Genomic DNA, 14,658 nt, shown 5'->3' on the forward strand with positions numbered 1-14,658 from the left:
TGTACAATATGTGGTGTCCAAATGAACAAATTCCAAAGGAAATCATGAGAAACATTGTTGAAGACAGTGCCAAGTTCTTTCAGTGATGTTTTATATCATTTTATAAAAACCATCATCATTGTAGCCGTTTATTGTTTCTGAGTAGTTAACTGAAACTCTATTGCACTTTGATATTTCATATTAGTGAACTAAAAGTCTGAATTGTGTATGTAATATATATATACATACAGTATTATATATTATATATAATATATATATCCAATTTGAAGATTGCAGCACTCTCACAAACTCCTGCAGACTCAGCTGTACTCAGACCAGGGTGCATCAAGGATACAATAAATGAAAGAAAAGAATGCACTCTCTGGATTTAAAAGTTTCAAAATAGCTTTACTGTGTGACGTTTCGAGGCTTTCCCCCCTTCCTCAGACAAAGAAATAGTGAACAGTAAAACATTATAAAGATATACATAGGACCCTCCCCCCAGTGCACCACCAATCAAATGTGAGTCTGTGCCCATAGCAACTAACTAGGCTGATTAGCCTTGAGTCATATGTACATTTCATAGTATAACAAAAAGATACAATGCAATACATAACTAAAAAGAAATATATGACCAAATACACATTCAATCCTGATATAAAAATAGAAATAAAACCACATATGTACTGATCAAACGATCTATACTTGTGTGTATTTATTTACTTAATACCTAATAACAAAATGAGGCCCTGTCTAAGAGCTCTTAATAGGTGAACTGAGCTGCACGGACATGGGCAAGATTATGTCTGAAACTGCATGGAATTAAATAAATATGTACCAGAGGGATTACAACAGTGTTACGCAATACACACACTGATTAAGCCACGCCCCCTTTTAGCGTGCAGCTCAGTTCACCTATTAAGAGCTCTTAGACAGGGCCTCATTTTGTGATTAGGTATTAAGTAAATAAATACACACAAGTATACATCGTTTGATCAGTACATATATGGTTTTATTTCTATTTTTATATCAGGATTGAATGTGTATTTGGCCACATATTTCTTTTTAGTTATGTATTGCATTGTATCTTTTTGTTATACTTTGAAATGTACATATGACTCAAGGCTAATCAGCCTAGTTAGTTGCTATGGGCACAGACTCCCATTTGATTGGTGGTGCACTGGGGGGAGGGTCTTATGTATATCTTTATAATGTTTCACTGTTCACTATTTCTTTGTCTGAGGAAGGGGGGAAAGTCTTGAAACGTCACACAGTAAAGCTATTTTGAAACTTTTAAATCCAGAGAGTGCATTCTTTTCTTTCATTTATATATATATACAAAACACGGAAGGGGACTGCACTCTCATACCGGACCGGGTACACATCCCATGACCCTGCAACATGCTCAGCCCTGGGTGCTCCCGGGCACTCACAGGAAGCTGCGCTGTCCCCAGAGTCACAGGCAGTTAACCCCAGACAGGTCTGGGTGCAAGAACCATAGGGAAAATTACAAAACAATATTAATACAACACACAGAGAAAGTCCAGCACTCACTTACAAGCTCTCAGCTAAGATTTAAAAGAAAAAATGGAAAGGTTAGTTACCGTATCTGGCCAAATGGGACAAGCCCAGGCACCACATCAAGGTCCTTTCCAATACCTGGGACCCTAAAACAGCCACACCATGCAAGCTCTCAAATCCAAACAAACTGGGAACAAGGGAAGGGTGCACAGGCTTATGTAATCACCCTAGACATATACAAAACACGGAAGGGGACTGCACTCTCATACCGGATTGGGTACACATCCCATGATACTGCAACATGCTCAGCCCTGGGTGCTCCCAGACCTGTCTGGGGTTAACTGCCTGTGACTCTGGGGACAGCACAGCTTCCTGTGAGTGCCCGTGAGCACCCAGGGCTGAGCATGTTGCAGGGTCATGGGATGTGTACCCGGTCCGGTATGAGAGTGCAGTCCCCTTCCGTGTTTTGTATATGTCTAGGGTGATTACATAAGCCTGTGCACCCTTCCCTTGTTCCCAGTTTGTTTGGATTTGAGAGCTTGCATTGTGTGGCTGTTTTAGGGTCCCAGGTATTGGAAAGGACCTTGACGTGGTGCCTGGGCTTGTCCCATTTGGCCAGATGCGGTAACTAACCTTTCCATTTTTGCTTTTAAATCTTAGCTGAGAGCTTGTAAGTGAGTGCTGGACTTTCTCTGTGTGTTATATATATATATATATATATATATATATATACAGAATATGCACCCATGCTTATTTGGGGATAACTGCCTGAGTCATTGTAAGAAAATGCTGCTGTCTGTGAGTACTGGTGAGCACACAGGGCCGTAAGTTTAACCCATTCTGGTGTGAGAGTGCAGTTAATTTCTATATTTTGTATCTGTCTATGAAGAGTACATAGGGCTTGATGATATAAACTTGCCTGCTTTTTCTCGCCGACTCTCGCAGGGCTGCCCCGGTGGAATGATCGTAAAAAAGGGTCAGTCCCTGCAAGTGGCGAGATGGCTCCTATTAAAAGTATTGGAGCTCGCTGGATAGGGACACTTCGCTCCTTAGAGCAAAGTTAGCTGGGAGCAGGGGGAGAACATTAAAATTAAAATCCTGCAGCCAATATAACTCACATTATGCTGCTTTCTGCATAGAGCATCTTACATTCACCTATAATTTTGTATATATGTGTTTTTTTATTAGGGTTATAATTATTTTGAGTGTTCTGAGAAAAGCTTGCCACCTTTTAGTTGGCGAGAAAAAACTGTGATATCTGCAGTGCGAAAATCTTTATAGAATTACGCTGGGATTAGAGAGACATTTTCATTCACGTCCTTGGAACGCCCTTGTTCAGCCCATTTTACGAAAAAAAAACTATTACGCTTTGTATTTTGTATTTATAAGTACAAATTTCTGTGTGATTTTTGCATACCCAGTGTACTAAAATTACGATTTATGCTGTGCATATTTAATTTGATTTATTCCTGTGTAAATTACATTTTGTTACGATTTTTGATGCACCTTAACAGTACAATTGTTCCCTGCTTATTTTTGTGTGATTGGTTCAAATATTTTTTATTTGTATGATGTTTAAAATATGAATTTAATTGTGCACTTTTCATATGAAAATGCAGTATACGCCCCTTAGCGAGACACCCTGTTTTCAGGGTAAAAAGTAGCTTTACGTCATTCCACCAGGGAAATAGAAGGACTGGCGAGCTTTCTTTAATAAGCTTGCAAGCCTAGAGAGCTTTCAATCATCGAGCCCATAGACCTGTGTCATAATGTTTGTGTCTCAGTTTGTTTGGTTGAAGACTAGCATGTGTGGCTGTAGGTTAGGAACCCAGGGAGGAAGAGATCTTGATGTAGTCTTGACCCTGTCACCATTTAGCCAAATGCTGTAACTAGCTCTTCCATTTTAATTTTACTCTAGCTGTGTGCATGCAAGTGTGCAACTTTGTGTGGTGTATCTATACATATATATAGTTTCTGCTGAAGAGGGTGGGGCTAACTTATTGTTTATATTTTATTATTGCAGATGCATTCCGTCAAATCTGTCCCTATGGAAGTGGCGTGGTTATAGGACCTGATGATGAACGAGTTGGTAAGAAAAAATAGTCCTCAATCATAACAAATAGCCATAAGACTGCTACTAACAAAATTTACAGATTAGGCTCTTCCCTTCTTGCTTTCTAGATATGGATGAATGTACTGATCCAGACAAATGCAAAAATGGACGTTGCATCAACACAGATGGATCATATCGCTGTGAATGTTCCTCTGGATATATTCTTTCTGGAGATGAATGTGTAGGTAAGTAATCACTTCCCACTATAACATACTATTAATAGGTGATGGAGAGAACACAGTATCATTTTAAAATTAACCAGGTTAGTGGTTACAAACATATTTGGATAACTGTGAGTAACATTGAGAAGCAACACAAATACCTAGCAATTATAAACGTGAAAACTCTTTCCTCTTTAGTCATCAGAGAGGTCATCAGCACTAAATGGAAGCCAAAGGCTTAAAGGGACATTCCAGTCAAAATTGAAATGCACATAGATGAATTACATCTTTGCATAGAAACATATTTGCAAAACAAATGTATCGGCAAAATTGCTTCTAGTAAAAGTGATCAGTTTTAGTGTTAAAACATTTTTCTCTGCATGTGCATGTGAAGCATAGCTAGATATTCTCAGTGCATCAGCATTTCAAATACTGCAGCTGCTCAAAGAGCCAGTGGGACTTATATCATGTCAGCCATTAACAAACTGAGACATTACCAGACTTTACAAGCACCTTAAAAGGACACTATACCCAAAAAAATTCTTTCATGATTAAGGTAGAGAATACAATTTTAAACAACATTCCAATTTACTTCTATTACCTAATTTGCTTCATTCTTTAGATATACTTTAATGAAGAAATAGCAATGCACACAGTGAACCAATCACAGGAGGCATCTATGTGCAGCTACCAATCAGCAGCTACTAAGCATATCTAGATATGCTTTTCAGCAAAGAACATCAAGAGAATGAAGCAAAATAGATAATAGAAGTAAATTAGAAAGTTGTTTATAATTGTATGCTCTTTCTAAATCAAAAAAGAAAAAATTTGGGTCTCATGTCCCTTTAAGCTCTCTGAGCAAGTGCTGTGTTTAAAATGCTGGTGCACAGTCCATACTTAAATACAGTTTTGAAACAGCTATAGTTTTTATTAGAAACGTTTTTGCTAATACATGTATATTACACAAATGCTTCTATTCAAAACAGAAATGCATCTATGTGGTTTCTAATTTTGTCTGGAATGTCCATTTCATTCCATCAAGAGAAATAGTCAGCTTATTTGTCATAATGGTTGTTTAATTATTTTATCTTGATTTTTCACAATTTTAAGCAAAATTAAAAAACAAAAAAATATGAGGGAGAAATTTTAATTAGCTAACTACATAAGTGTTTTATTTTATTTTTTATACACACTTGTCCTCTACATTCTCAGGTCTCCACTATATGGCTCATATAATTTTTATTAGATTTATTGTGAGTTGTCTAGCAGAGGAACTGCTGTCATATTTTTTTATATTTTATTCACTGGTGCATTAAATGCCTAAAAAAAGGACAGCAAAATGGAATATTAATAGAATACAGAAATCAGACAATTTAATATATGAGCTAGTTTGTTGTTGAAGTCAATTTTGCTTTGATATTTATTTGAATTATTTTTCCCAACAATTTATTTTATATTAGATATTGAAGAGTGCACAGTTGGAAACCCATGTGGTAATGGGACTTGTAAGAACACTATTGGTGGCTTTGAGTGCACCTGTGAAGAAGGCTTTGAGCCAGGACCAATGATGGCATGTGAAGGTAAATATTAATGTATTTAAATGAGAAGAATACATGATTGTTTAAAATACTATTTACATAATTACGTTTTACTGCAATTTAAATCTCAATTCAGCACATGGGTAGCACTTGATGATTGGTGGCTAAATGTAGCCACCAATCAGCAAGCTCTACCCAGGTGCTGAACCAAAAATGGTCCGGCTCCTAAGCTTTGCATTCCTGCTTTTTAAATAAAGAAAATTTTATAATAGGAGTACATTAGAAAGTTGTTAAAAATTGCAGGATCTATCTGAATCATGAAAGAAAAAATGTGGGTTTCATATCCCTTTAAATGCTAGCTAGTAGTACATTAGTTTTATTTATTAGGGAGCATTACATTATTCTTTAAAAACAATCCTAATGTATAAATAAATAAATGTTGGACATAAAGTGATTTTTTTTTTTTGAAGATGACACTTTTTCTTTATATAACCGATTGTTTAATGCTTTATCTTTTTAATTGACAGATGTTAATGAGTGTGCGCAGAACCCTCTGCTTTGTGCATTCCGTTGTGTAAATACATATGGGTCATACGAATGCAAGTGTCCTGCTGGTTACGTTCTACGTGAAGACAAGAGGATGTGCAAAGGTACATGATACACATATGTGACAAGTTATAATTTCTATCGGAAAGTATATTACATGCAAAATCAGTGGATGGTAATACAAGTGTGGTTTACAGTAGACTACACATGCTCCGTAATGGTGAAAATAAAATTCCTGATTTTTCACATATTTTTGTAGTCAATAGAATGTACTATATATAGATGTAGAGATTATTTAAACGTTTGATACTTTTAATGTCAGTGTTTCTATTTTGACAATAGAAAAACACAGTCAAACCCTTAACACCGTTTGAATAACTGATTATTATGTGCACACTCTTTCAAAACAATTGCCTTGGGCAGTGCATCTTTGTGAAAGAAGAAGGTGTATCTCCATTTGAGAGCATAACGGAAGTTATTTAAGGTTTGAAGATTCTGCACATAATATACAATCTGTTCTTTTCCCTGTAATCATTACTGTCCAGCAATTTATTTTCCTGACACACTTTTTTTTTTTACATAGTGTATTCCTTTTAAATTATTATCAAATGGTCCAGAACCAGGGCCAGCCTTTAAATTGAACCAGGTGACAGTATAGAACTCAGGCAGCATTAGATAGGGATTACGTATATTTCATCTAACAGTTACTGATATGGGGTGCATCAGCTAGGTATCAGCTCTTGTTGACATTTTAATCTTATAAACTTTAATCTATGAGAATGCTAATTATGGTTGAGTTTAGGCTGTAGAAGACAGAGAGTTGAAAGGGTTTAATTTGATAAACCTGTACATAGAGTAAAGTTTGGTGACATGAAATACAGGTTGTATCATATTAACTCTGTAGAACATAATTAATAGGAAACAATTATGATTTTATTTGATTACATTATTCTATATAATATTTCTTTAGATCAGGATGAGTGTGAAGATGGTACACATGACTGTGATTCTAAAAAGATGACCTGTAAGAATCTCATTGGTACATTCATGTGCATTTGTGGCCCAGGATATCAACGGAGATTTGATGGAGAAGGATGTATGGGTAAGTTGCCTGATGCTTAAACATGTTCTCTAGTAGATTATTATCCACTTCAGCTTGGGGAATATCTTAATATAATTTTATTTTATTTTAAATGTTGAAGAATTGTGTATAAAACTACTATTGCAGCAGAAGTTCAAAAAGGGATTTTGTTAAGAGTAGTAATACGTAAAGCATAATCATACTTTACCGTTTTCTTTCTTTTCGTATATTATTAATGACTTGGTCATTTCTTATTTTTTGTTTTGTTTTACATTAGATCTTAATGAATGTCTAAAACCTGGAATCTGCGACAATGGAAAATGTGTGAATACAATGGGCAGTTATAAATGTGACTGTAATGATGGTTTTAATGCAAGTATTACCGAGACTGATTGCATTGGTAAGTGTTCAAGCGAATAGGAAAATGAATACGGAATACTAAAATAGCAGCTGAATATTTATATTTATACTGTTTTTTGTACAATGACATTAAATATAGTCAATAATCATAACTTCTTGTATTCAACATTTTATAGAAATTACTCAATTGATGGAACCTATAAAAAAAATGTTTTATTGTGTATGGTTAATTTGTTTGCAGTAACATTATCTTTCTACTTGTAATGTCAAACAATGCAGCATATTATTTATTTTACAGACAACAGGCTGGGATATTGCTTCACTGAGGTATTGCATACCATGTGTCAGATTGGATCATCCAACAAGAACTCTGTCACCAAGTCTGAATGTTGCTGTAATGCAGGCAGAGGCTGGGGAATAAATTGTGAGATTTGCCCCTTTCAAGGCACTGTTCAGTTCAGAAAGCTGTGCCCATACGGGAAAGGATTTACAACTGGAGGAGAAGGTAATTATCCTTAAAACATTTGTGTAAAGGCTTCACAAATAAATAATTGTCATCATCACAAGCCGTCACCATCTATACTTCTTAATTAATCCACAAATGTAACACAACTAGAAAGTTGCATATTATTGCTTACATGAATATCAATATAAATATCTTCTAAAGAGCAATATATACAAATCTAATGTGCCACAAAAAAGTGATAATTGTAATTTTGGAAGAAAAGAACATAATGCTATAAAACCGAATACCTTACTACTGTATTTTGTGCACAGGTTGCACGTCATGAAATTTCGCTCATAGAACTATTATTATATGAAATGAAACAAAGTTTTATTTTTGGCCAAAACATAACTCATATAATAAAAAAATGATAAATTAAACAAAACACCACAAATTAAAATACATTTTTATTTTTTATAATAATTATAAATTTGTGTATTTATAAACTTCTCTTTTTAGATGTCATTTTCTTTAAATAAAAATAAAAAATGTTAGTACACATACATTTAAGGGTGTTATATGGTACAGTTTTTAGATATCTCACTAATAAGAAGCACTGGCACATATATCATTAACAGGTCAACACCACATTCATTTATGTCTGTACTTTTTTCTCTCCCTAAGAGGTATGATGTCTACATTTAGAAGTTTCCTATTTATCCCATATATTTTATTTTTATTAAAAAATATTAAATTACAAAATGAATTAATATACTAGTGTACATTCTACACTGAAACAAATTAGGAAATTATACAAATAACATTTATTTTCCTGTCACATACAGATATTGACGAGTGTCAGGTACTTCATGGAATCTGTCGGAATGGACAATGTATTAATGAGAGAGGGACATATAGATGTGAATGCAATCCAGGCTACACACCTGATGTAACAGGCACCTCTTGCATAGGTAAAATGATAAGGCTTCCTAATCATAAGAATCATGAGAGCTCTTCTGAAACCAAAAGTATTTACTTGGTGACTGACCCACTGTGTTTTAGCACAAAGGACCCGTACGCTTGCGTTGCAGCAAAAATGCACCTTTTCGGGTGCACCCAAAAGCTACTCATATTACAAGTGGGGAGTAAATGCGACTGCAAGGTTGCAAGTGCATTTTGCACATTGGTAAACACTGCAAACTCAGATCTCTGTTTAATTAAAAAGAGTTGCACAAAACACCTCAAAAATACATTATAATGTAGAGTAACATTTATATTAACACTGTCTGATAAAAACTGTTTTATAAAAATATTGCACAGATAAGTTATAAAGGCTCAAAGTGAGGAGGTGTGAGGTGTTAGAAAAAAAACGGGCTGAAAGTGCTTTCACTTAGGGATCCTATGTGACACATTTATTAAAGGGACAGTAAACCTTAAAAATAATGTTATATAATACTGCACATAGTGCAGAATTATATAACATTATTTAGGTGCTATAGCCATAAAACCATAGCAGCTGTGACAGGAGCGAGCTGCACTTAGTCTTATGGCGCGATCGGGCCGGGCTGTGACTATACAGCTGGCCCGATGCGCTGACTAAATATTACAGACCCGCTCAGCAGAGAGCAGAGAGCGGGTCTGTAAAAGCACTGTCATTTTTACATTTTAAAAGGTAAAAAAGGGTTTTATGGCTATAGCACCTAAATAATGTTATATAATTCTGCACTATGTGCAGAATTATATAACATTATTTTTAAGGTTTACTGTCCCTTTAACATAGAAATCTCTTTAAATATATGTATATGAATATATACATATATATTTATGTATTTTATATATATTCATACATATATACACATAAATACATAGTATATATTAATATACATTTATATTAATGTGTATCTGCCTTCCAGGTTGCGCAAGCTGTAGCTGTTAAAATGTTGGCATGAAAAAGAGGCTCCATTGATGTCTATGGGGAAATACAATCCTGTGATCACATTTGCCTGAGAGGCCTTAAATTGTGGCCATGAGGTCACTAAAATCATATGGAGCACATATTTGTGCTCCATATGTAATCTAGCCCTGTGTATTATAACTGACATGCCATAAATGGGATGAAAGTACTTTACCCAATGGTATACTTCCTGGTGTACTCAAAACAACCGTTGTATGTCTGATTTCAGCTTTATTGCTACTAAGATGTAGTACTAAAATTCCAAATATTTTTTAATTTATTTGCAAATGTATTAATGTGTGTTTACTTCATTGTAGATCTTGACGAGTGTAATCAATCTCCCAAGCCATGCAACTTTATTTGCAAAAACACTGATGGAAGTTTCCAGTGTTCTTGTCCTCGTGGTTACATTCTGCAGGAAGATGGAAGAAGTTGTAAAGGTAATATCTGCTATACTAATACGATGGCAAAGAATTGGTTATTTCTTTTGACAGCATGTTAAAGGGACACAACCCAAATTTTTTCTTTCATGATTCAGATAGAGCATGCAATTTTAAGCAACTTTCTATTTTACTCCTAATATCAATTTTCTTCATTCTCTTGCTATCTTTATTTGAAAAGCAAGAATGTAAGTTTAGAAGCCGGACCATTTTTGGTTCACAACCTGGGTTGTGCTTGCTGATTGGTGGCTAAATGCACCCACCAATAAACAAGTGTTGTCCAGAGTGCTGAACCAAAAATTGGCTGGCCCCTTAGCTTAGATGCCTTCTTTCTCAAATAAAGATAGCAAGAGAATGAAGAAAATTTGATAATAGGAGTAAATTAGAAAGTTGCTTAAAATTGCATGCTCTATCCGAATCATAAAATAATTATTGATAGTGCTGCTATTTAGTATATTTATTTTGAAGATAAAATAATGTTTTCCTTAATTTTCAGATCTGGATGAATGTGCAACTAAGCAGCATAACTGCCAGTTTATATGTGTTAACACTATTGGCGGATTTAATTGTAAATGTCCCCCTGGATTCACTCAACATCATACTGCCTGCATTGGTAAGTACTTTCATAGAAAGCAGTTAACACCTTCTTTATGTCAGCAGCAATTAAAAAAAAAAAAAAAGACATATTTCATTTTATATAAATAAAGTCTATAAGATCCTTATTGCGCTCACTTTTACCTCTTAGACTTTGTGGGCTTCAGTAGAGACAAAAGAGATTATATTTTCTTTTAGTCTGTTTTGATCAGTTTATCAGTAAATTTCTCACTTATATAGACCACAATTGCAACATGTTTATTATAACCTTTTTTTACAAGTGTACTATGCAATTAGAATTTTGTTTCACCTTAATATCTTTCTTAAAAGGCCTTTATCATGGAAACATGTCATGCTTTAATTGGGTCAGCTGCAATTTCCACTCTGGACCAGAAGTTGTCTGCAGCTCGAAATCAGTACTTTAACTATGTGTTTAACCTGGTTGTGGGTCTTAAGAGCATAGATTTGCAGGGTCGTGGGTGCTGAAATTACAAGCCTAACAAATTAGAGAATGTAATTTTTCCACTATAATGGCCTTTAAAGAAGCACTCACAGATAACACTAAGGGCTAGATTTACCAAGTCCCTACTGCAGCAAGTTCTCGCAAGAACTTGCTCACCGTGATTTATCAAGCAGCGGTCACCAGACCGCTGCTTCCCTAAGCTATTCGCCACCTCTAAACTGGCGAAATTCGTACTCGACTGAGGAGATTGACAGCTCCTGCCCGCGCGTGATTGGCTGTGCGCGGGCAGGGGGCGGGATTGCACGCGAGCGCAAAATTGCGCTTGTGTGCAATGCCAAATACCTGCAGGTAATTTCGCCCCGTCACAGGCGAGCTGAGGCATACAGGGGCGCGTATACGTGCCCCTGTACGCCTCAGCTATAATAAATCTAGCCCTAAGAGCGTGACAAAATACGTTGGGATCACTGAACATATCTTAGCTTATATTGTTTTTATATTTTTATCACGATATATTGTCCTCACAAATTAAGATTTACATACAGCAGTTTTCTTATAATCCTTTGGTGTTGTTTGGTTTGTTGCTTATTTGAAAGTAAATTGCTGAATTTGCAATATGAAATTACAGTTATTGCAATAAGTACCGGTATATAAAATTAAGTTTTGATATAGAACATATAGTTGAATAAAATAAACATTTTTTTTTATAGAATGTAAAAATAGGTTAATAAATCATAATGTCTTTTGCATATCAGTCAAAGGACGTTATAATGGGCAGTTGTTGGTTGTATATGTTTAACAGTCTCCCACATGAGTTCTTCTTTAACCGCTATTTTTACATTTCTGCGGAGTTTGTGTTTAGCTGTAATTTTTCTCTTACTCATTTACTGTACCCACACATATTATATACCTTTTTTCTCGCCATTAAATGGACTTTTTAAAGACACCATTATTTTCATAATATCTTACAATCCTATATAATAAAAGGCCAGGTATGTTTGTCAGATGCAGTCATGCGCAGTAGAGACTGCACAAGGACAAACATACCTGGCCTTGAGCAGCAGAGGAGTGCACACTGCGGAAGCTGCCTTGTGGGGACGTGGCCAGGCGTGCTGTGATGGGGACGAGGCCGGGTGTGCCGTGATGGGGGCGTGGTTGGGCCTGCCGTGATGGGGGCGTGGTCGATGGGTGTGATGAGGGGGCGTGGCTGGGCAGGAGCGCGCGTGAAGGGGCATGGACGAAGGAAGCAGCCGTGGTGGCAGCGGCATGGTCAAGTGAAAAAGAAAAACAGAGGGGAGAGCAAAACAGAGTGGAGAGAGGAGGGGGAGAGAGAGAGCAAAAGAGAGGGGGGAGAGACCAAAAGAGAGGAGGGAAAGAGCAAAAGAGAGGGGGGAAAGAGAGAAAGTGAGCAAAAGAGAGGGGGGAAAGAGAGAGAGCAAAAGAGAGGGGAGAGAGAGCAAAAGAGGGGAGAGAAAGCGAGAGCGAGCAAAAGAGGGGGAGAGAGAGAGCAAAAGAGAGGGGGAAAGAGAGAGCAAAAGAGGGGGGGGAGAGAGAGCAAAAGAGAGGGAGAGAGAGAGAGCAAAAGAGAGAAGAGAGAGAGCAAAAGAGAGGAGAGAGAGAGCAAAAGAGGAGGAGAGAGAGCAAAAGAGGGGGTAAAGAGCAAAAGAGGGAGAGAGAGATCAAAAGAGAGCAGTGAGAGTGCGCAAAAGAGAGGGGGGAGAGAGCGCAAAAGAGAGGGGGGAGAGTACGCACAAAAAGAGGGGGGAGAGAGAGCAAAAGAGAGGGGGAGAGAGAGCAAAAGAGAGGGGGAGAGAGAGAGAAAAAGAGAGAGTGGAGAGAGAGAGAGCGCAAAAGAGGGGGGGAGAGAGAGCAAAAGAGGGGGAGAGAGAGCAAAAGAGGGGGGGAGAACAAAAAAAGGGGAGAGAGAGAGAGCAAAAGAGGGGGGAGAGAGCAGAAGAGGGGGGGGAGAGAGAGAGCAAAAGAGGGAGAGAGAGTGCGCAAAAGAGGGGGAGAGAGAGAGCAAAAGAGGGGGAGAGAGAAAGCAAAAGAGGGGGAGAGAGAGAGCAAAAGAGGGAGAGAGAGTGCGCAAAAGAGGGGGGAGAGAGAGAGCTCAAAAGAGAGGGGGGGAGAGAGCTCAAAAGAGAGAGGGAGCAAGGGTTGGAACCGCGGTACTTAAAAAAATTGGCCCATGTACACGTGCTTTAGGACTAGTTTACTATAAAAAAATTTATAAAATATGATGAAAAAATTGAAAAAAACACACGTTTTCTAACTTTGACCCCCAAAATCTGTTACACATCTACAACCACCAAAAACACCCATGCTAAATTTCTAAATTTTGGCCTGAGTTTAGAAATACCCAATGTTTACATGTTCTTTCCTTTTTTTTTGCAAGTTATAGGGCAATAAGTACAAGTAGCACTTTGCTATTTCAAAACCTTTTTTTTCTTTAAAATTAGCGATAGTTACATTGGAACACTGATATCTGTCAGGAATCCCTGAATAACCCTTCACATGTATATATTTTTTTTACTAGACAACCCAAAGTATTGATCTAGAACCATTCATGCCACAATTTCACCGCCAAATGCGATAAAAAAAATAAATAAATCGTTAATATTTTCACTAACTTTAGGTTTCTCACTGAAATTATTTACAAACAACTTGTGCAATTATGGCACAAATAATTGTAAATGCTTCTCTGGGATCCCCTTTGTTCAGAAATAGCAGACATATATGGCTTTGGCATTGCTTTTTGGTAATTAGAAGGCTGCTAATTGCCGCTGCGCAGCACACTTGTATTATGCCCAGCAGGGAAGGAGTTAATTATGTAGCTTGTATGATTAATTTTAGCTTTAGTGTAGAGATCAGCCTCCCACCTGACACATCCCATCCTTTAATTCCTCCCTGACCCCTCTCAAACAGCTCTCTTCCCTCCCCCACCTCACATATGTCCCGCCATCTTAAGTACTGGCAGAAAGTCTGCCAGTACTAAAATAAAAGGATATATATATATATATATATTTATTTATTTATATATATATATATATATATATATATATTCTGCACTGTTGGATCCCCCCTTAGCCCCCAACCTCCCTGATCCTCCCCAAACAGCTCTCTAAGCCTCCCCCTCTACCTATTTGCCACCATCTTGGGTACTAGCAGCTGTCTGCCAGTGCCCAGTTTGCTAAAAAATTGGCTTTTTATAATTTGATTGGAACAGCCAATAGAATGCAAGCTTAATCCTATTGGCTGATTGGATCAGCCAATAGGATTGAACTTCAATCCTATTGGCTGATTGCATCAGCCAATATGATTTTTTCTACCTACCTTAATTGCGATCAGAATCTAAGGGACGCCATCTTGGATGACGTCACTTAAAGGTACCTTCATTCAGCTTTAGTCGTTGGATGAAGAGGATGCTCAGTGTCGGATGTCTTGAAGATAGACCTGCTCCGCGCCG

General features: G+C 36.9%; 1 protein-coding gene across 1 annotated transcript in view; it reads left to right on the plus strand.

The window, feature by feature from the left end:
* Positions 1-14,658, plus strand: part of FBN1 (fibrillin 1) — a 244,697-nt gene that overhangs the window by 200,092 nt on the left and 29,947 nt on the right. The window contains 10 exon segments of the mRNA XM_053717459.1: positions 3,524-3,589; positions 3,682-3,798; positions 5,235-5,354; positions 5,840-5,962; positions 6,829-6,960; positions 7,217-7,339; positions 7,598-7,804; positions 8,590-8,715; positions 10,016-10,138; positions 10,635-10,751. Of these exon segments, the coding sequence (XP_053573434.1) occupies positions 3,524-3,589; positions 3,682-3,798; positions 5,235-5,354; positions 5,840-5,962; positions 6,829-6,960; positions 7,217-7,339; positions 7,598-7,804; positions 8,590-8,715; positions 10,016-10,138; positions 10,635-10,751 (1,254 nt within the window).

The sequence above is a fragment of the Bombina bombina genome, chromosome 6, assembly GCF_027579735.1.
Source record: "Bombina bombina isolate aBomBom1 chromosome 6, aBomBom1.pri, whole genome shotgun sequence".
Taxonomy (NCBI): domain Eukaryota; kingdom Metazoa; phylum Chordata; class Amphibia; order Anura; family Bombinatoridae; genus Bombina; species Bombina bombina.